The sequence below is a fragment of the Amblyraja radiata genome, chromosome 8 (assembly GCF_010909765.2).
Source record: "Amblyraja radiata isolate CabotCenter1 chromosome 8, sAmbRad1.1.pri, whole genome shotgun sequence".
Lineage (NCBI taxonomy): Eukaryota > Metazoa > Chordata > Chondrichthyes > Rajiformes > Rajidae > Amblyraja > Amblyraja radiata.
In genome coordinates, this window is record NC_045963.1 from 1,568,611 (window position 1) to 1,591,390 (window position 22,780).

Below are 22,780 nucleotides of genomic sequence, written 5' to 3' on the forward strand. Positions count from 1 at the left end.
ACCAATTGTTTTAGCATTATGTGGACAGCATGCTGTGGCCAATATAAACACCATACTGCTCCTGACTATAAATATTGGGTATAATTGGCCGAAAGGCTGCACGTAGGTGAGCAGATGACAGCAGAGTTTCTGCATTCAATTAGTTAAGGCAACAGGCCAGGGATTCAGAAAGAACCTTAAATTCTTGCAGATCCACTCTTGCATCTTGCCACCAGAGAACGAGAGTCCCGTGCAACATGCAGGCCAGCTCAACCATCGCTGAGAGGCAAATTAATGTAGGCTTCTCCGCACTAACACCGATTCTGATGATAACAACCCACTATAATTTCCTGGATGTCTTCAAATTAATCCATCATGTTTCCTACATTACAACAGTGGCTGCACTTGAAAAGTACTATAATGACCAGGTAGAGCTCTGGGGTAGACACAGAAAGCTGGAGTAACTCAGCGGGACAGGCAGCATCTCTGGAGAGAAGGAATGAGTGATGTTTCGGGTTGAGACTGTTCTTCAGACCCATGTCAGGGGAGTGGGCGGTATAGAGATAACACTGACGATACAGTCTTCATATGGACTAGAGAGTAGTCAATAACTGTATTGTCATTTAGCTGAACCACATCATTTCTACTCTGGTGCTTTACTTTGAATGAAAACAAAATTAATTTTCCCCAATATATACACATTTCTTTGGCATCCAATATTCATAGACATAAGGAGGGCAAAATAGGGTACCTTGCATCGACCGTCTGGAGTAATAGCAGTGATCGTCATGTTGGATAAGGCCAGGATCAGGTTTGGTCGCAGGTCCATCTGGTATTGAACCAACTGCTTGCCCTTGCCACCAAAGCTCACATGTGAGAAATGACCTTAAGAGAGGTGGCTGATGGGCAGGGTCACAATGGAGGTTCACATGTTTGGGCACAGAGCGAGCAGATAGGAATACAGTGAGAGAAAAAAATCTTATCGCCTTTTATGATTATTATTAGTAGGATTATTATGTCATTGACTTTGTGACTAATAATGCTGCATTAAGGCATGCCATTCCTTTCAACATACAAGTATTATTGGTTAATGCTAAATCTAACGCTCAGAAATAGAACTGAATAGTCCACACTTAGCTTGCTTCACTACAGCACTCCACATACATCTACCACTGAAAAGACAGTGCTCATTAGACTTCACCTCTCCATATTGTTTTTCATGTGCTTTCTTCTATTTCACATTACCACAGGACTCTTAAATGTATTACAAATATACAATATGAAAACTCAGTGAAGATAATTGATCGGCTGCCAGAAGTTTCCTTTCCCAGTGCATTTCTGCCATAAATAAGGTAAAAGAAAATAAACAATTCAGATTTTATAGGCCTCGTCCAGCAAGATGCTCTGTTCAGAGATCTGGCTGCCTCACACTGCATCTTTTCCCACTTTGATTCATTTTTCAACAATTAAGTGGGAACAGCATAGAGGGTTGGTAATGTGCTTTCTCAAAGCACTCTTATAGTTATCCATTTCCATTCAGGTTTGAAGGAGGTTAAGTCCATCTGTCACAGACAGATTTGCATGTCTTTTTTCAATCATTATCAGGCTAAAAGCAAAGACACTTTTGCTAATTTAGAATATAATTTTAGACTTGTTCATCTCCTGTCATCAACTGATGCAGTGCATCAACTTGGGTGGATGACCCATTGACTGTTCAGCAAATATGAAACAACAGAGCCTGAAACGAGGCCCGACCTCTGTATACTTTGGATCTTTTGAGGCCTCTTTTGTCACGTCGCGAAAAGTTCAAGTATTTTTTACACATAAAGAAGACTCCCTTCAAGTGGCAGATGAAAGCTGTTATAGTCTTGTAGATGTCAGTCTTTTCATTCCTCTTCGCTGAGCCAGGTTTGAGGCCATTACTGCTTCTAATCTCGGTGCCTGAGGTGTACTGTTCAGAGCAAAATAAGTGGCAGCCATTGCACCCTGTAACAAGGCGTAAAGCAAAATCTGTAACATTGTCATTGAACTGATTTAAGATTGATTAAAATCAATGCACAATTTTCAACATCCAGTCACCAACTCTTTTTCCTCTCTTGTTAGGTTATGGATGCTTGCTGCCATGCTTCCAATATCAGCCCCAAATGAGCATTCTTTGTGTGTGAAACTAGACATGTTTCTAGTGCAAGATAGACACAAACGGTTGGAGTAACTCAGTGGGTCAGACAGCATCTCTGGAGAAAAGGGATAGATGGATAGATGACGTTTCAGTCAGGAGAAAGGGAAATGAAAGATATAGATGGTGATCTATTTTATAGATATTGAAAATTATAAAAGGACTGGACAAGCTGGATGCAGGAAAAATGTTCCCAATGTTGGGCGAGTCCAGAACCAGGGGCCACAGTCTTATAATAAAGGGGAGGTCATTTAAGACTGAGGTGAAAAAAACTTTTTCGCCCAGAGAGTTGTGAATTTATGGAATTCCCTGCCACAGAGGGCAGTGGAGGCCAAATCACTGGATGGATTTAAGAGAGGGTTAGATAGAACTCTAGGGGCTAGTGGAGTCAAGGGATATGGGGCGAAGGCAGGCACGGGTTATTGATAGGGGACCATCAGCCATGATCACAATGAATGGCGGTGCTGGCTCGAAGGGCCAAATGGCCTCCTCCAGCACCTATGTTCTATATTTCTATGTTTCTATGATGTATCAAGATATAGAACAAATGAATGAAAGATATGCAAAAAGGTAAGGTGATAAAGGAAACAGGCCACTGTTAGCTATGTGTTAGGTGAGAACGAGCCACATACAATGAGACAACAAGGGATGTAGAGAGAAAGGGGATGCAAGGGTTACTTTGTTAAGGAAATCCATTTCGTACCCCTGGGTTGTAAGCTGCCTAAGCAAAATATGAGATGCTGTTCCTCCAATTTGCATTTGGCCTCATTCTGACAATTGATGAGGCCTAGGACAGAAAGGTTAGCGTGGGAATGGGCAGGGGAATTGTTATGGATGCTGCCAGACTTCCAATATCAGGCCTAAGTGACCATGAAACTAAACATGGTTCTTGTCCAAAAGCTTGAGTAACTCAGCAAGTCAGGCAGCATCTCTGGAGAAAAGGAATAGGTGATGTTTTGGGTCGAGACCCTTCTTCAGACTGATCCAAAACGTTACCTATTCCTTTTCTCTAGAGATGCTATCTGACTTGCTGAGTTACTCTGACTTATTGTGTCTATCTTCAGTTTAAACCAGCATCTGCAGTTCCTCCCTAAATGTTTTAGTCTAGACTAGACAGGTGGACAAAAGTTATTAGCTTCTTATTTCGTGTCAACATATTCTTACGGCATAAAAACATGGGAGGTATCATAATGAAATCCACTCACTACATTCTTATTCAGTGCCGACTTTCTGTCAGCACAACCAAGCCTTAAGGGGCTGTCCCACTGTGGCGACCTAATTGGCGAATTTAGAAGAGTTTTGGAGAGTTTGAAAAAATGTCATGTTGAAGACCTCCTTTGACTATGTTGAAGACTAGCTTCGAACAGCTTCGACTAACTTCGTGAAAATTGGACACCGAATAGTGGGGAGTGAAGACGACCTCCTTCGATCTCCTTCGCCCTCCTTCGACCTCCCTTCGACTATGTTGAAGTCTATCTACGACTACCTTCGACTACCCTCGATTACCTACGAATAACATGCTGACCTACTACGACCTACTTCGACTAAACCTACGAGTAAAAAAATGATCGATTTTTTCCATGGGGACCTTTTTTTACTCGCTGGCATTTTTCTACATGTTGAAAAATACGCCGCGACCTAGCTGAGGCCTCGAGTACGCGGGGACTACTCTCAAGCATGAAGGAGAGTTACAAAGACCTCCTAGGACCTTGTGTCGACCATGCTGCGAGTATGAGTCGAGGGCAAACTCTTCTAAACTCGCCAATTAGATCCCCGCAGTGGGACAGCCCCTATAGTCAAGCCCATTGGCTAGTTCTGATGCAGTGTTCATATTCTGGTGGAGTATTTAACAAAGGAGGCTTCAGAGTCAAGCCTATTCACTGAGTTCATTCCTTCCGTCCAGAGATGCTGCCTGTCCCATTGAGTTACTCCAGCATTTTGTGTCTATCTTGGGTGTAAACCAGCATCTGCAGTTCCTACCCACACTGAGTTCTCATCCTCAGTCAATATACTGGCAGGATATTGGATAGCAGTGGGCACCACGTTCAGGCCATCACTGTGTACGTATCCAGTGCCCACATACATGAACAGTGGCAACAATACTGAATGATCTTTAGGAATGGGAACTAGACATTTGAAAATTAATTGCAGAGAAAATTTGTGCTTCTAGCCTTTGCTTTTAGAAGTAAAATATCTCTGCACCAGGAGGGTAGGAAGATGTACTTTTTTTTTTGAATGAAAGGGATTAAAGGGCCTGTCCCACTTGGGCGTCATTTGCATGTCATTTACACTACATAATTTATGCGTCATGACGCGCACGTGATGCGTGCATGGTGCGCATTACGCGCGCACGGTGCGTGGTGACGTGGGCAATGACGCGCGGTCGCGTGCGGCGCCCCAGGACTTTGGGATTCACAAAATCTTCGCGCGCCACCTGCGTGACGCGCAAATGATGCCCAAGTAAGACAGGCCCTTAAGTCAATGTTAAATGTTGGTTCTCGTCGACCTCTACCTCAATTCAAAGAAATGCAGCAACTTAGGGGAAGGAGGGGTAGCTTTAACATATCTAGAATCAATGGGACAGGAACGTAAAACGCATGTGAAGGAATGACCAGCAGCTAAACTGGTGGGGTTGTTGGTTGTCGGGGTTGACTGGAGAAACTATGATTGACCCTAATCCAATATTCAGCACAGTTTCGACAGTTTCACAGTTTTGATGTTTTAGTGTGTTTTAGTTAGCTATTGTCACCTAAGTAAATTGGATTAAGCATAAATGAGTGAGTATATTTTCAAGTTGTTCTACTTTCTGCTCCGGCTGTCACGAGCAAAGGAAAAGTTCCCTAGTCTTTGGAATATGTTGCCTTTGATACTGCATCTTCAGTCACGGCATGAAATCACCATTTTGCAACTTCCATTTATTGCAGTATGATAAATCTAAGTGCAACACTGTTGAAGCAGTCATCAAAGAATTAGCAATATTGTTAAGATTGCATTGGTGTTAAAGTAACAGAGAAAATGATTTGGATGAGGGGATTGAAGGGTACATAGAAGATTTACGAGGATGTTGCCAGGACTAGAGGGTCCGAGCTATGGGGAGAGGTTCAGTAGGCTGGGACTATTCCATGGAGCACAGGAGGATGGGGTACAGCGATCTTATAGAGGTGTATAAAATCATGAAAGGAATAGATCGGGTAGATGCACAGAGTATCTGGCCCAGAGTAGGTGAGGACCAGAAGACGTAGGTTTAAGGTGAAGGGGAAGATTTAACAGGAACCTTATCATGCAAAGGGTGGTGGATCTATGGAACAAACTGCCAGAGGAGGTAGTTGAGGCAGGGACTATCGCAACATTTACGAAACAGTTGGAAAGGTACATGGATAAGACAAGTTTAGAGGGATATGGACCAAATGCGGGCAGGTGGGGTGAGTATAGCTGGGACATGTTGGTCGGTGTGGGCATGTTGGGCCGAAGGGCCTGTTTCCACACTGTATCACCCTATGACTATGATTCTCTACGGCTTTGTGGTCAAGTTTGCAGATGATACACAAATAGTTGGAGGGGTAGGAGAAAGCAAGGACTTGAAGTGGGCAGAGAGTGGCAGATGGAATAGGGTGTAGCCCAGAGTATCGGCTGGTTAAAGGGAATAGTTTTTCCTCAGAATGGAAACAACTAAAGTACAGAAGTAAACTCTTTCTGAGAACATACCACCCCTGGTTAGAGTCAAATTTCAGTGAACTGAAAGAAAAATAACCTATAAGGAAATAGCAACTGTTTCTAGTGATCAATTTTCAGTTCAAAGGTTAAAATCTTTGTCTATTGTCTATTGTCTAAAACACAGCATGTAAATTGAAATTTTAGTCCCTGTCTCCAGTCCACATCAATGATGGTCAGGTCAAACACCCGGGCCACTGTCAGGTTCATAAAAACAAAGAAAGACACAAAATGCTGGGGTAACTCAGCGGGACAGGCAGCATCTCTGGAGAGAAGGAATGGGTGACGTTTTGGGTTGAGATCCTTCTTCAGACAGTCCTCTCCTGAGATGCTGCCCATTCCTTTTCTCCAGAGATGCTGCCTGTCCCACTAAGTTGCTCCAGCATTGTGTGTCTATCTTTGGTGTAAACCAACATCTGCAGGTCCTTCCTACTCACAAACACAAAGGTCAGATTTAAAGAGGTTATCTCGTACTTGCCTTGGCTAAATGGGCATCGTGTCTGCTGAGCTGATTCTGCGGTAGATATTCCCGGTTCACAATCCAGGGGTGTTGAAGGACCTGCGCTGCTGTGTGCCTTTGATGAGGATCTACATGGAGCATCTTAGAAACCATGTCCTGTGGAGAAAAAAACAACCGAGCAGAAAATCATATCAAACCTTTTTGTATTTATGTAATCTGTGACTTTGGTTTAGTGTTGTCAGCTGTCATGTTTCTAGACTGTGAGGATCCTTCTGAGGGTTCACTATATTAAAGTTGCTGCTAAAACTATATTGTGTATGATTTAAAAACCAATGTCCAAATTCATTTGTGCAAAGCTACTTCACTTGCTTTTTTCCCCATTAAGGTAGGTTGCTAATTAAAAGTTATAATCTACAGAATCTTGTAAAAGTTATAATCTACAGACCATACAGCCTATGGTCGTGAGAGATCTCCAAAGAGCCGTAGCGCCTTTCTGGTCGCCGCTGAATTTTCAACATGTTGAAAATGTTGGCGACCTGTGCCGGCAGTCGCCTGTAAAGGTCACGTAAGTGGAACAGGCTCTTTAGCCTATCCAAGTGCCTTGTGAACAACAGAATTTGGAAGTATCCCAGCTCTCTTTTGACATTTTTATAGCTAGTTCTTGTTCCCAGTCTCTTCTAATACCATCAGTTGTAGGTATTTCTATATTTAAAATAATGTTGTATAAGTCTGATATTAGATTTGCTGATTCAGCCTTTGTCTTCATGGCTTCATCCAATAAGTCTGGAGGCATGTTATGATAGTCTTTTGTGTATTTTTTCAGATAGTCACGGATTTGAAGATATTTAAAATATTGATTATTTTTCAAATTATATTTCAGTTATAATTGTTGAAATGATAATAATTTTCCCAATTCATACAAGTCTCCGAGCGTTTTGATTCCCATTCTTTCCCATTGTGTAAATGATTTATCTATAATTGAAGGTTTAAACGACAGATTATTGACTATTGGCATTAAAAGAGATAGATTTCTTAATTTTAGATTCTGTTTTATTTGTTTCCAAGTTCTAATTGTGCTATGTATCATTGGATTTTTATTGTAATATTTGTTATTCAGATTCATTGGTGAGAGGAGAGTCGCTCCTGTATTACACGGAGACCAATTATAACAATAATTTGCACTTACATGATGGTCAAGGCATTTCCTAACAGTGTTATCAAAGAAATGTTTGATAAGAAGGTGCATAAAATTTGGACAGGTTAAAGTTGTAGATGTTAAGGAAGATGTTAATGATCAGTCTAAAGAAGGGTCACAATCCGAAACGCCACCCATTCCTTCTCTCCAGAGATGCTGCCTGTCCCACGGAGTTACTCCAGCATTTTTTAATCTATCTTAGATATTAAGAAACCTCTTTTTTTTTTAAACCAGGACTGAGGAGAATTGGGATATATTTAGGAAAGGAATCTGAGGGTTTCTGTTGGCAGCTGTTTATACAGTTTCTGCATACAAGCTCTACTAAAAGCAAGCAGATAAACGATGACCACCTGGTCACAGGTGTGACTGGAAGGCCTGGCAGGTAAATGATGATGAGATGATTCTTTTCTTCAGAGGTCTTGGTTAAGGGGTGAATGTTATCTCCTTGTCACTTCGGACATCAGAGCCTTGTTATCACCCCCGAGCTGAAAGGCGGCATCTCCCTCATTCCTAGGGTTGCCAACTTTCTCACTCCCAAATAAGGGACAAAAGGTCAAAATAAGGGACAGATACCCGACGGCAATTCGTTGACCGACTCGGCCATGGCTGGGTGAATGATGAGTTGTCCCAGGTGCTGGACTGCACACCCAACTCATGAACCGAAGATCGGTCATGAGAAGGAGGGGTGGTGATGTCGGCGGTAAGCGAAGGTCCGAAGGTCGGACAGCTGGCCGGGCTGCCGATCGACGGAGCCACGGGCGAGGCGCTGCTGCTGCACTCCATGGGCTGCACTACGTCGGGATGGGTGAGGTGGGGCCGGACGCGGCGCTCCGACCCGACAGTCCCGAGGGCAGTCCCGAGTAGTAGCAGTCAAATACGGGACAAAGGCAGTCCCGTATGGGACAACCCAATATACGGGATGTCCTGGCTAATATGGGACAGTTGGCAACCCTACTCATTCCTGTATTTGTACTGCCAGCCGCACTGACTCTGCAAATGTATTTTGGCAGTGGTTCTTCTTGGCAGTAGTTCTTCAGCGGATGTGTTGCAAAACTTTCACACAATGTGATCCTCAGCTAGCAGAGCAGTGGCTGTCAGGAGCAACATCCAGATAGACACAAAATGCTGGAGTAATTCAGCGGGACAGACAGCATCTCTGGAGAGAAGGAATGGGTGACGTTTCAGGTTAAGACCCTTTTTCGAACCGAAACGTCACCCATACCTTCTCTCCAGAGATGCTGCCTGGCCCGCTGAGTTACTCCAGCATTTTGTGTCCATCTTTGGTGTCAACCAGCATCTGCAGTTCCTTCCGACACATTTCGTCTTAATAAATCCACCTCTACTTGATTCCACCCTGAGTGGGACTTGCACATACTTCGAAACATAGAAACATAGAAAATAGGTGCAGGAGTAGACCATTCGGCCCTTTGAGCCAGCACCGCCATTCAATATGATCATGGCTGATCATCCAAAATCAGTACCCCGTTCCTGCTTTTCCCCCATATCCTTTGATTCCTTTAACCCTAAGAGCTAAATCTCTCGTGTAAACATCCAGTGAATTGGCCTCCTCTACCTTCTGTGGCAGAGAATTCCACAGATTCACAACTCTCTGGGTCTCATCTCATCAGTCCTAAATGGCCTACCCCTTATTCTTAAACTGTGATCCCTGGTTCTGGACTCCGCCAACATGGGAAACGTTTTTCCTGCATCTAGCCTCTCCAATCCCTTCAGAATGGTATATGTTTCTACAAGTTTTGCATCTGATCAAGTTTGTGATATCTCGACAAATCCACATTTGTAGAATGATGTTGCCCTCGGGGCTCATCGAACAAGTCCCCACATGTGGAACACTGCTGGTGCTCAGAAGTTGCACTAGAACGAGATCTGTTCTCATTTCTATTCTTGTCATTGACAATTTATACTGGAAATTTAATCTAAGTTAGTATTCTCACAGTATGCCTCATTTCCCAATAAGGGGGTGCAGTGCTACTTCTTCCCCCCTCCCCCCCCCCCTCTTGTAGAAACATCTACGTATAGTTGAGAAAATGTACTTAACAAATTATGTCCTGTCAATCATTATAGAGTCAGAGTGATACAGTGTGGAAACAGGTCCTTCAGCCCAACTTGTCCACACAGGCCAATATGTCCCAGCTACACTAGTCCCACCTGCCCGCATTTGTCCAATGTCCCTCAAAACCGGTCCTATCCATGTACCTGTCTAATTGTTTCTTAAATGTCGTCTCAACTACCTCCTCTGGCAATTTGTTCCATACATCCACCCCCCTTTGTGTAAAATATTGCGTCTCAGATTCCTATTACATCTTTCCCCCACCACTTTGGACCCATTTCCTCTGATTCTTGATTCCCCTATTCCGGGTAAAATACTTTTTGCAGCTGCCCTATCTATTCTTCTCGTGATCTTCATCCTCCTGCACTCCTTAGTCTGCTCAACCTCTCTCTGTATCTCAAGCCATCGAGTCCTGGCAACATCCTCGTGAATCTTCTCTGCACCCTTTCCAGCTTGACAACATCTTTCTTATTACACGGTGCCCAAAGCTGAACATAATGCTCTGAATGCGGCCTCACCAACGTCTTATATAACTGCACCATGACCTCCCAACTTCTATACTGATTACTCTGACTGATGAAGGTCAATGTGGCAAAAGGCTTTTTTGACTTCCCGATCTACTTGTGATGCAACTTTCATTTAATTACGCACCTGTACTCCTAGATCCCTCTGCTCTACAACACTCCCCAGAGCCCTACCATTCACTGTGTAGGTCCTGTCCATGTTAGTGCTCCGAAAATGTAACACCTCACATTTCTCTGTATTAAATTCCATCAACCATTCTTGAAATCTAAGTATAGCACATCCACAGGTTCCCCTTCATCCACACCACATGTTACACAGGCTTCAAAGTACACCAATAAATTGGTTAAATATGATGTCCTTTTCACAAAATGATGTTGACTACATCCCAAATATCCTGAATTTTCTTTAACAACAGTTTCCTACAATTTCCACTCGTGAATTTTCTCCAAATCATCGCTTCATGTTTGGCTCTGATAAGTTTATTGATTTAAAACAAAATGTTCCATGTTAGGAAGAGTAAGCTTTGTGTAAACCTTCATCGAAACACAAAGTGTTGGTCTGGCAGCAACTGGGTAAGGAGTGGACAGGCCAGGTTTCAGATCAGTCCCCTATCAGCTTGATGTGTAGGAAGAAACTGCAGATGCTGGTTTACACCGAAGATAGACTCAAAATGCTGGAGTAACTCAACGGGACAGCCATCAAATCTGGAGAGAAGGAGTGGATGAGGTTTCGGGTCGAGATCCTGAAGAAGGGTCTCGACTTGAAACGTCACCCATTCCTTTTCTCCAGAGACGCTGTCAGTCCCGCTGAGTTACTCCAGCATTTTGTGTCTATCTTTGAATTTATTAAGAGGTTGAAGGTTTTGCAACACATCTGCGAAAGGTACGGAAGACCAAGAAGAACCACTGACAAAATCCATTCTCCAGCAATTTGTGCCTCCATCCCATCAGGTTGATGCCAGACTTACCCACACTGCTTGACAACCAGTGCAGCTTTTCTGACAAGATTCCCAATGCGCTGATCATAATTTATTTATTTTGCAATTAATTACCGGACACAAGTGTCTATGGGCAGTTTGGTGGATAATTATTCCCCAGAAGATCATTGGGTGAAGATGAAGTCAATGTGAAGCTAACTTCTTAGTCATGGCTGACCATGGGTGTCTCCAGGGTGCTATTCCCTATATGGAGGACGCCTGTGCTTGACTTGGTTTAACGTGGGGAGACTGGTGCACAGACAGCCACCCCACGGTCCTTGACAGATCTGGGTCGGGATCCAGTGGCATGGAGTCCAAGATGACCGGGGACCCTTTTCTGCTGCAGCCTTCATCCGCCTTCCCAGCCGTTGTGACGCTCCACTAAGGTCAGCCATAATTCTCCGCCTGTTCCACTGTTGAGGTCTTGGTTGGATTGCTCTTTGTCAGAAACCTCCCCCTTGATCTTACCGCCATGGGTGGCCCTACCAGGAGCATAGCTCCAGACGGCATCGCTCTCAGGATCTCAGGTCCACACAAGCTTCTCCACCACGACAAGGTGACAATCCACGGAGAACCACGGAACAACAAAACTTGCTATACAATTCATGGGATAGTGACAGGTACATTGGGACATTAGTAAAGCTCGCAGATGTCAGCTATTTTTATGTGATCAGTAGTCAAGGCCCAAAAACATGTTATTGCCTAGTTTATTTTGCTTCAGTTAGAACATCATGGTAACTCAGAGATTGGAGATAAAGGACAAGGACAGTGAGAGGTTAAAGTTAGTAAAAACATGCATGCTAAGCAGCCAAAGATAAGAACTGAAATTATAATAAAATGCTGCTTGAAATTATGGATCAGAGAACATTTGGAGAGTGGCCGAGCTGTACTATCTCTGAATGTTCCAGGCCCAGATTTGTGCAAATTAAAGCCTTCTCGTCTTCTTGAAGAATTCTCCGTGTCTGTGTCATCTTATCTTTAATTTGAGTCTGGTAAACCACGACAAATTGGCGCAGCGAGCAGGGTCGGTAAGAGACCATTAATTAAAAGACAAGTAGCCCAGGGCCTTCCCAGCCCCTAATGTGGCTCTTAAGGACAACAGGACAAAGGTAGCCACCTTAAAACTATGCGGTTTTCCACTTCATTTGGACTAATAACCTGTTGTTCATGATAAGCCATTGGGGACACAGAAGTGCCTAGGTAGTTAGAAGGTCTCTCTGACCCAAGAATCTGGCACTAAATTGTTCTAAAAAGGAGGACCGGGAGGATTGTCCAATAAGGCCACGCTGTGTGTGGTGAGTGATAATAGTTGTGATAAGAAAGTAATGTGATAGTATTAAGAGTTTATTAAGACCTCATGGTTACCACCCTGAGAAATTAGGGGTTTGTATGGGCCAGGCAGGTATTAAGACCTCGTGGTTACCACCCTGAGAAATCAGGGGTTTGTATGGGCGAGGCAGGTATTAAGACCTCGTGGTTACTGCCCTGAGAAGTCAGGGTTTGCACGGGTGAGGCAGGTATTGTGTGGACAACGCCTTGGGTGACCAGGGGTCATCCGGGCAAAATACGAATTTGGGGTAGGTGCGTGGCAGAAGGTGTACACAGTGATAGAATATTGTAGAATAGCAGAAAGTAGAATAGCAATAATAATAGTGTATAGTTTAAGGTCTGAGTGTCTTAACTGTTTGTGGAGATAAGCTTGCAGCATTCTTTAAGCTGAGAGATCAGAAAATAAATGTGTTTCCTTTGTCTGGAAATTAATGGGAGTGGTGTGTGGTCAGATGTTGAGTGACTAGGATTTTGATTGGTTGTGATTTAGTGGGGTGTGGTTAGAATTAGAGTGACGGTGAGTCTGACTGGTCACGATCTGAATCAATGTCCAATCACAGCGTTTGGGAACCTGACTGATGGAGGATTGGATCATCCTACTTTGGCTTGGGAGGGAGATAAGAATTATATAAATGTTAATTTTGAAATTTTAATACGTGTAGAAAATTGAATAATTTCTTTGAAGTAAGAATGGAATATATGTGATTTGTGCGTAAAAAACGGTTTTGAATGAATGAGGAAGTTTATATATGTGATAATGATTCTGTTTATTGTATTTGTAGACCACATTGTAAGGGTAAGTAAGTAAGTAAGTAAGTATTATTTATATAGCACGTTTTGAGTCAACTCGCATTGACATCAATGTGTTTTACATAAAATAGATAATAAGTTTCCATAACAACCAGAGAAAAAGGTTAATAAATAAATAAACAAAAGAGAATAGAACACAACAAATGATAGTTGAACACAAACGTCCCCCCACAGCAGAATCAAAATTTCCACTGTGGGTAGGTGTATGTTCCTTTAAATAAATTGGAAGCAATGGGGGAAGGTTACGAACAGCTGTAAGATAACGATTAACTGTTTGTATCCTCGTAACCAAAAAGGGGAAGTTGGAAAATGTAGGTTGTTTGGTTTTTTCTGATGTTTCTTTTAGATTTCTTTTCAGTAAAGTTAATTTGGAAAATTGTTACTAGTGCTAGGAATTGGACATTTAAAATAGTGGTGAGAATGGATTGAAATAATTGGAAATAAGTTAATTGATGAAACATGACCAGCTTTTATGGTTTGTTGTTTTATGGTAAACATTCTGGTTGGAGAAGGGTAATGATTGTTTGGTGAGATTTTAAGAATTTGCTGAGATTAGAGGAAGTGTCGTAAGGAAGGAACTTTTAAGGTAAATGTGTGACAAGATGAAAGTGTTAATTATGAATTATATGGCCACAGATAAGTTGGAAAAGTGGGAAAAGCGGAAAGGAAAGGAATTAGATACACTTAGGCAGTTTAGAAAGAAAGGAGAGAGAGGCAGTTAGGAGATAGCAGAAGTAGGAAATGACAGGTGTGAAAGTAATAAAGCAGGAGGAGTGTGGAAGATTTAAAAAGAAAGGCGAATGAATTTGCAAGGAGGCTAGAATATTTGAGAAGCAAGAAATTGAGTTTAGAATAAGAAAGAAGGCATACCAGAAAGGATTAAAGTGGGAAGCATAGGGATAAATAAATGAGACTGCTTTAAAAAGAAAAGAGAAGGACAGACACAGATTATCCCTTGGGGCACCCGTAAATTGAGAGGGCTAAAAAATACCTCACCCTATATCCCTGATGGGGGAGGAAATGGATTAGGGCTTTGGAGGAGGAGAACGTGGGACGATTATTGGCTATGGGAGATTTGAAGGCACTGTTGGTGAAAGTGATAGGAACCACTAAACTGACAGAACTACTGAAGATGGATGGTATAAAATGATGTGAACAATGTAATAAGCAATGGCATGCTGTTTGACACAGTCAGGCAGAGGGTCTAGCAGGCCCTCAGACAATGTTACCCACTTAAGGTGAACCCCAAGGAATAAAGGGGAGGTACACTTGGAGAGGCAAATAAGCCTGCAGCCTATCTGGAAAACCAGCTGAAAAGGTGGAGAGTTGAAAATGAACAAGAAATAGAAGGCAATCAGTTAATGAACATTATATTATGAACTACTGTGGTGGATGTCATTCCTCTTAAAGTCAAGTAGATTGGAGGAGGTGGTGGGATTGTCATTTATTTCCCACCTCCGATTCAGCGATCAGTTGGTCTCTGCGGTCGAGAAATATCGCAAAGATAGGAAAAAGACTTGCAAACCAGCAGGAAGAGCTTAAAAAGATAGAGCGTGAAAAAAGAAAGACAATGTTGTCAATAACAACGGACCTGGTTGAAAAGACTGAAATAAGTGATGAACTGACATAAGTGAGTCCTATGACAAAACCAAGCAGGACCAGAGAATTACATGCCAATAATAAATGTCTTTGGGGGAGCGTTTCCTCAAAATGTCCTATCAGGAGTGAAATTAATCTTGATATAAGCCCTCACAGGACTGGGTTCCCCAAGGGAGGGAGGGATTTAACGGAGGATATCAAGAAAGGCTAGGATGAGGTAGGGTTTTGAATACTAGCCCCATGTTTTAATCAGATGATAAAGGCAGAGTTGGAAGGTGTACCCTTAGAAAGTATTTGATGATGTGGATGATTTGTTGGTTTGTTCCACAAGTGAGAAGTAAAGTAAGAGAGAGTCTAAACATTTTTAGAATGTAGACAGAGGATGATGACCTTGGGAAAGGCAGGATATAGTTCAGATTAGATTGGAAAATATGTTGAAATTGTGACGTCATTAAGAAAGATAATGAAGGAAGAAGGACAAACAAGCCTAAATAATGTTTTACAGTTAGAACTTTTGAATGATGGAGACAAAAAGGTTTTGTTTGTGAATGTTTATTGTTAAAAGGGATCATAATAGTAAGTATGTAGGGTTTGAAATGGTGTATAAGGATGAATTAGACTTTAAGGTAATTAAATTAGAAGCCTGTAACCTTGCTTAGCTCAGTTGGCAGAAATTAAGGCTTTAAAAGAAGCATGTGACATGAGGGAAAGTGAGAAAGATGAAGTTTATACCGACTAAGCATATGATTATGGAGTTTGTGACATGTTTAGAGCAGTAGGGAAATAGAAAGGCTTTGAGAAAAGGAACGGAGACCAAAAGTTAGCAGTAAAGTTAGACCTGATAAGAGCAATATTGAAGTCAGGGGCACTAGCTGTCATTAAATGTCAAGCACATAAGAAGGTAAATTAAAGTGTAGACGAAGCAGCCAGATCAGCATCTGGAGGATGATAAGCTGTTGTTACGTCTAGGGTAAGTTTGAATAGATTTAGGTATGAGCACTGTAGTGTCGTTTATGATGAATAAGGTAACTAAGAGGTTTGGTAGACCTACAGAAATCAGCTTTGACAATGGATTGTTTTCATTTAGGGAGTAGTCAAGTTGGCGATACAGGCCCTTAGAGTAAAACACAGATTTGGGTGTGTAACACCTGCAGTCACAGGCATGGTGGAAAGAATAAATGGAATATTGAAGGTTAATATAAATAAGATCTGTGTAATTACAAAGTTGAATTGGATCGATGCCCTGCCATTGGCACTGAAGAGATGTTGCATGCAAACTAACCGAATAACCCACATAACACCACATGAGATGTTTATTGGTCGACCTATGTAGGTGGCACAATGGAGAGGTCCTTACAAGGGACCGAGTTTGGAACAATTAGAGATAGAATTTAAGAAGTATATGCAACAGTTAATTATGATATACAAGTCTATTTATGAACAGGTAAAGTAAAAGCTGTTGGAGGTGGACCAGGAGGAAGGACCCTTTAAACCTGAAGACAAGGTGTATGTATGAGCTTTCCGAACCACCGACCGATGTTCAGGTAGAAGGTTGATATACCTGGTACCATTTCAATCATTACATGAGGGCTGTCCCGCAGGTACGAATAGATAATAGCCCTGAGGTAAGTGAACAGGAGGACAAAGAAGTGAGAAAAGAGTAGAGTTTTAACAAGAATGTTGTTTGACATCAGTGGTGGGCAAAATAATGTAAAGGATACTTAAAGATAATATATATAAGAATTTGGATAAATAGGGTAGGATTAGGAGGAATTAGCATGGATTTGTGATTAGAAGGTCATGTTTGACTAATCTTGAATTTTTTGAAGAGGTTATTAGGGAAATTGATGAGGGTAAAGTGGTGGATGTTGTCTAAATGAATTTCAGTAAGGCCTTTGACAAGGTTCAATAAGGAAGTAAGGTTGGTTAAGAAGGTTTAGTAAGGAGTAGAAAGATGGCTTAAACAGTGGCTGTATGGGTGATGCCAGAGAGCAATGGTGGATGGCTGTTTGTCAGGTTGGAGGTCAGTGACTAGAGGGGTACCTCAGGGATCTGTGTTGGGTCCATTGTTGTTTGTCATGTGATTCAATAATCTGGATGTTGGTGTGGTAAAATGGATTAATAAGTATGCAGATGATACTAAGATAGGTGGTGTTGTGAATAATTAAGTAGATTTTAAAAGTATACAGAGAGATTTAGGTCATTTGGAAGAGTGGGCTGAAAGATGACAGATGGGTTTAATGTTGATAAGTGTGAGGTGATACATCTTGGAAGGACAAATCAAAATTGGACGTACATGGTAAATGGTTGTGAATTGAGGAATGAAGTTGAACAGAGGGATCTAGGAATAACTGTGCATAGTTCCCTGAAGGTGGAATCTCATGTAGATAGGGTGGTAAAGAAAGCTTTTGGTGTGCTGGCCTTTATAAATCAGAGCATTGTGTATAGAAGTTGGGTTGTAATGTTAAAATTGTACAAGGCATTGGTGAGGTCAATTGTGGAGTATGGTGTATAATTTTGGTAGGCAAATTATAGGAAAGGTGTCAACAAAATAGAGAGAGTACAGAGGAGATTAACTAGAATGTTGACTGGGTTTCAGCAACTAAGATACAGAGAAAGGTTGAACAAGTTAGGTATTTATTCTTTGGAGAGGAAGAAGGTTAAGGGGGGATTGATAGAGGTCTTTAAAATGATGAGAGGTATAGACAGAGTTGACGTAGATAAGGTTTTTCTACTACGATGAAGACGAACTGTTAGGAAAATGTTAAATGTAGTCTCTAAGGAGAGCTGGATCTTTTTTTCCTGCCTCACGTAATGGGGGTGGGTTTTTGGCCCAGTTTCCCAAGGAGCCAGAGAAAGAACATTACACAGCATTACGTAAAATTAATTAAACAAGCCTGCATTTTAGGGCTATATGAGTAATTAGACCTGGGGAATGTGTGTGTAGTTTTCTTTGTCTTTTGAGACTTTGTAAAGTCTCAGAGAAGGAAGTTATATAGAATGTATATAGATGAAACACGTTACTTCTTAATTTTACCAATATGTTTAAAAACATTTAGTAAAGCTCGCAGATGTCAGCTATTTTTATGTGATCAGAAGTCAAGGCCCAAAAATATGTTATTGCCTAGTTTATTTTGCTTCAGTTAGAACATCATGGTAACTCAGAGATCGGAGATAAAGGACAAGGACAGTGAGAGGTTAAAGTTAGTAAAAAACATGCATGCTAAGCAGCCAAAGATAAGAACTGAAATTATAATAAAATGCTGCTTTAAATTATGAATCAGAGAACATTTGGAGAGTGGCCAAGCTGTACTATCTCTGAATGTTCCAGGCCCAGATTTGTGCAAATTAAAGGCTTCTCGTCTTCTTGAAGAATTCTCCGTGTCTGCGTCATCTTATCTTTAATTTGAGTCTGGTAAACCACGACAGTACATGGATAGGACTGGTTTGGAGGGATATGGACCAAACTCAGGCAGGTGTAGCTGGGCACGTGTGGGCACGTTTGGCTGAACGGGCCTATTTGCACACTGTATCACTCTATTTGAATTTGAATTTTTTAAAATTTAAACAGGGACTGCATATTGATGAACATTTACATGTAAATATGCAAGATTATAGCCAATAGCTAATTTCCATCTTTAGTCCCTTTGGCAGCAAAAATAAACAATTTTACTTCGGAGTCACGTGAGTGACTACATGAAGAACCCGCCAGGACGCATGCGTGCCATATCGCTTCACGCATTGCAAAACGACAGACGGGATGGAACGACGTTCCCCCGCAGCGGTAAATTTGAAACCGCGACCGACAGGTAAGTGAATTACTCTGCGGTCATTTTTTGTTTCCCGCGCTGTTTTTTACAGGGGGAAACTGGACAAAAATAGAGTCCACAAGGGCTGCGTCTAAAGCTGGCTGGGGAGGACCGCGGAGTTGCGGGCAGCCAGCAGCAGCTGAAGGCACCAGCATCACCATGAGTGGGATCAGCTGTGCCCGACTTAGCACCCGCGCCGGCCAGATCAACACCACGGCCGGGCGGGAAGGCTACACAGATCAGAGCCGTTGACTCTGACAAGTTGAAATGGCAAGCGGGGGGAGCATTCCCCTGCAGTGGCAAGTTTTTAAAACCAAGACCGACAGGTAAGGGAATTACTGCGGTCATGTTTGTTTCCCGTGTCTGTTTCTTACAGGGGGAAACTATGGACAAGGGTCCACAAGGGCTGCACTGGCTGGGGAAACCGCGGAGTTGCGGGCAGCCAGCAGCAGCTAAAGGCACCAGCATCACCGTGAGTGGGATCAGCTGTGCCCGACTTGGCACATGCACCGGCCAGATCAACACCACGGCCGGGCGGGAAGACTACACAGACAGAGCCGTTGACTCTGACAAGTCAAAACGGCAGGCGGGGGGGGGGGGAGTATTCCCCTGCAGTGGCAAGTTTTTTAAAACCAAGACCGACAGGTAAGGGAATTACTGCGATCATGCTTTGTTTCCCGTGCTGTTTTTCACTGGGGGAAACTATGGACAGGAGTCCACAAGGGCTGCACTGGCTGGGAAGAACTACGGAGTTGCGGACAGCCAGCAGCGGCTGACGGCACCAGATCACCGTTAGTGGGATCAGCTGTGCCCGACTTGGCTGACAAGTCGGACTGCAAAGAAATGCCGCGGGGACCAGCGTTACTGGTGCCAAATGGAGCGGCTTATGGAGCACATGCTCCACTGTGACAGACTCTGGGAGATGGAGTCTAGTCACAATGGGTATATAATACACCCATGGCAGCACCCTCGACAGAGGGGAGTACTGGGAACCAATTCTGGGCTGGCTCTGAAGAGGGGTTTTGCTGAAGAAAAAAATCACTGTGCAGGGGGTGCAAGAACAAGGAAACCTCCTGGAAAAGGAGTCCAAGTTTGTACATTTAAAAACAACTACAGGAACATGGCTGTAATAGACACTACTGCCAAATATTTGGCACCGGAAAATGGGTATCCCTCAAAATTTCCCACGGTGAACAGTTACATCTGAAAACACATTGGAACGGGAGCCAGAAGGCAGGATGTTTAGCTAAGACGCTGTGGCATTATTCTGCAATACGGAGTATGAGATTAATAGTCTCAGGAGAACGCCATCCGCCCAGCTTTAAACCCTAAGTTTGCAGAGCTGTGCAGACCTGGAGGGATTAAACCACCAATATTACTACTTGGGGGCAACCTGTCAAAACAGATAAAAGAGCTCAATAAGGAGGCCAATACCCTGGGGCTCATAAAGGCGGCAACAGGTAGGATCTCCTACATACGACAACAGCACCTCCACGCACCAGCAGGAAGACACACAGAAGCTGGTGAAAGCTCAAAGGCCAGGCTACAGGACAGAGGCCTTTTAGGCCTGGCCCAGACCGGCCTTCGTGGAAGACGTGCAACCCCAAATCCGACGCCACAATCTCTACGGCGACTGCAAGGAAGAAAACAAACTTTCCACTGGTCACCATGGAGGTAGGGGGGTCTGGTCTCTTCCAAAAAACAGGAAGTGTAAATAACAAAAATTAGGTGCAGATTACATTTTCTTGGGAGGCATGGAGTGCAATAACTACTAACACTTATTTTCTACCTAGTGTTCAGGGATATACAATTGAATTTGTGCACAAAATTTCCCGGTTCAGCATGTACCGAACTGAACGTTCGTGCCTTCACGATAAGAAAAACTGGAAGCGCATGCTGAACTGGAGAGGCTAGATGCTAGGGAATCATGGGGAAATCCCAACACGACTCTTTGGAATTCGTGTCAATATCTTTACGAAAAACAAAAAGATGTGGTTACCAATCATTCAGGTCTGACAAACCTGAATACATTGTGCAGTAAATTCATTCGAAATTGGAAACCTTTGTTACTGCCAAACAATTGATTCCATAGGCTACTTTATGGATTGCATCCATTAAAAGATGCTTACTATACGGTGCCTATGCGGAAGGATTATAGACGTTATTACTTCTAAGCTAACACCTTCCACCGCTAAGGACTGGAGGGATTAAACCACCAATATTACTACTTGGGGGCAACCTGTCAAAACAGGTAAAAGAGCTCAATAAGGAGGCCAATACCCTGGGGCTCATAAAGGCGGCAACAGGTAGGATCTCCTACATACGACAACAGCACCTCCACGCACCCACCAGCAGGAAGACACACAGAAGCTGGTGAAAGCTCAAAGGCCAGGCTACAGGACAGAGGTCTTTTAGGCCTGGCCCAGACCGGCCTTCATGGAAGACGTGCAACCCCACCAGCCGGCAAATACAACACATAATCCTCCGCCATTTCCGCCACCTCCAACGTGACCCCACCACTCGCCACATCTTCCCATCTCCCCCCATGTCTGCCTTCCGCAAAGACCGCTCCCTCCGCAACTCCCTCGTCAATTCTTCCCTTCCCTCCCGCACCACCCCCTCCCCGGGCACTTTCCGTTGCAACCGCAAGAAATGCAACACCTGTCCCTTCACCTCCCCCCTCGACTCCATCCAAGGTCCCAAGCAGTCGTTCCAGGTGCGACAAAGGTTCACCTGTATCTCCTCCAACCTCATCTACTGCATCCGCTGCTCTAGATGTCAGCTGATTTACATCGGTGAGACCAAGCGTAGGTTGGGCGATCGTTTCGCCGAACACCTCCGCTCAGTCCGCAATAACCTACCTGACCTCCCGGTGGCTCAGCACTTCAACTCCCCCTCCCATTCCCAATCCGACCTCTCTGTCCTGGGTCTCCTCCATTGCCAGAGTGAGCAACAGCGGAAATTGGAGGAACAGCACCTCATATTCCGTCTGGGGACCTTGCGTCCTTATGGCATTAACATAGAATTCTCCCAATTTGGCTAGCCCTTGCTGTCTCCTCCCCTTCCTTAACCCTCTAGCTGTCTCCTCCCACCCTCCCATCCGCCCGCCCTCGGGCTCCTCCTCCTCCTCCCCTTTTCCTTCTTTCTTTCCCCCACCCCCCATCAGTCTGAAGAAGGGTTTTGGCCCGAAACGTCGCCTATTTCCTTCGCTCCATAGATGCTGCTGCACCCGCTGAGTTTCCCCAGCAATTTTGTGTACCACCGCTAAGGACTACTTGGGGTTCACCTTTAACTTAGTCTACATGTGGGTAACTTAGCAAAGGAATGTACAGACTTAACTGAGGCCAACAACCTCATTGACATCAGAGAAACCACCTATTCGACTGGTAGCAAGGGTAATTGGCAATACTGTGGCCTTTCCAGCCACACTGTTTGACCTTTGTATTACCAATAATTACAGGGACAAAGATATAAGCACTTAAAATCAATACTGGTCATGTGTAGAGACCAATGAGGCTACCAATCTAAGCAATCACGGAATTACAATGATAGGGGAAATATTGGGCATTGTTCAAACCCTATCATTGTCAGCAACCATTCAGTGGTGCTACAAACTGATGCCAGTGTTCATGGTTGGCGTGTTACTAACCCCATCTCTAGTTGTGGATATAGATGGGATGCACAAGAAGCATCATTGCTTCAGATACATGTCATAAACTACTTGGAAATGTTGGGTGCGTTGTATGGACTAAAATCATACTGTTCAGAAATGCATCATCTGCATGTTAGACTACAGATTGATAACACCACCATGGTGACATATACTAACTACATGGGTGGAATCAAATCGGTATCATGTGATAATCCGGCTAACACAATTTGGCAATGGTGTATTCAGAAAAACATTTGAATATCAGCTGGTTACCTACCAGGTAACCTCAAATTTAGTGGCAGACACCAGGTCACGCAAATTCAATGACAAACATCAAATGGATGTTGGACCGCAAAGTGTTAGCTGATATTGTAGCATGATATGAAACACCAGAGATTGATCTATTGCATCTCGGCTTAATCACCAGTTGCCTATCTGTGTTTCTTGGGAATCAGACTGGGGCATCAGCGATGGATGCCTTCTCGCTGCAT

At 43.3% G+C, this 22,780-nt stretch overlaps 1 protein-coding gene across 2 annotated transcripts in view; it reads right to left on the minus strand.

Moving 5' to 3' along the window:
* Positions 1-738: 738 nt before the first annotated feature.
* Positions 739-22,780, minus strand: part of rps6ka2 (ribosomal protein S6 kinase A2) — a 209,631-nt gene continuing 187,589 nt past the window's right edge. For both annotated transcript variants that reach the window (XM_033025035.1, XM_033025034.1), the window contains exons 20-21: positions 6,345-6,482; positions 739-1,965 (exon numbers count right to left, since the gene is read on the minus strand). In XM_033025035.1, coding sequence (XP_032880926.1) covers positions 1,840-1,965; positions 6,345-6,482 — 264 coding nt within the window. In that variant the 3' untranslated portion in view covers positions 739-1,839. The remainder of the gene's footprint in view (positions 1,966-6,344; positions 6,483-22,780) is intronic.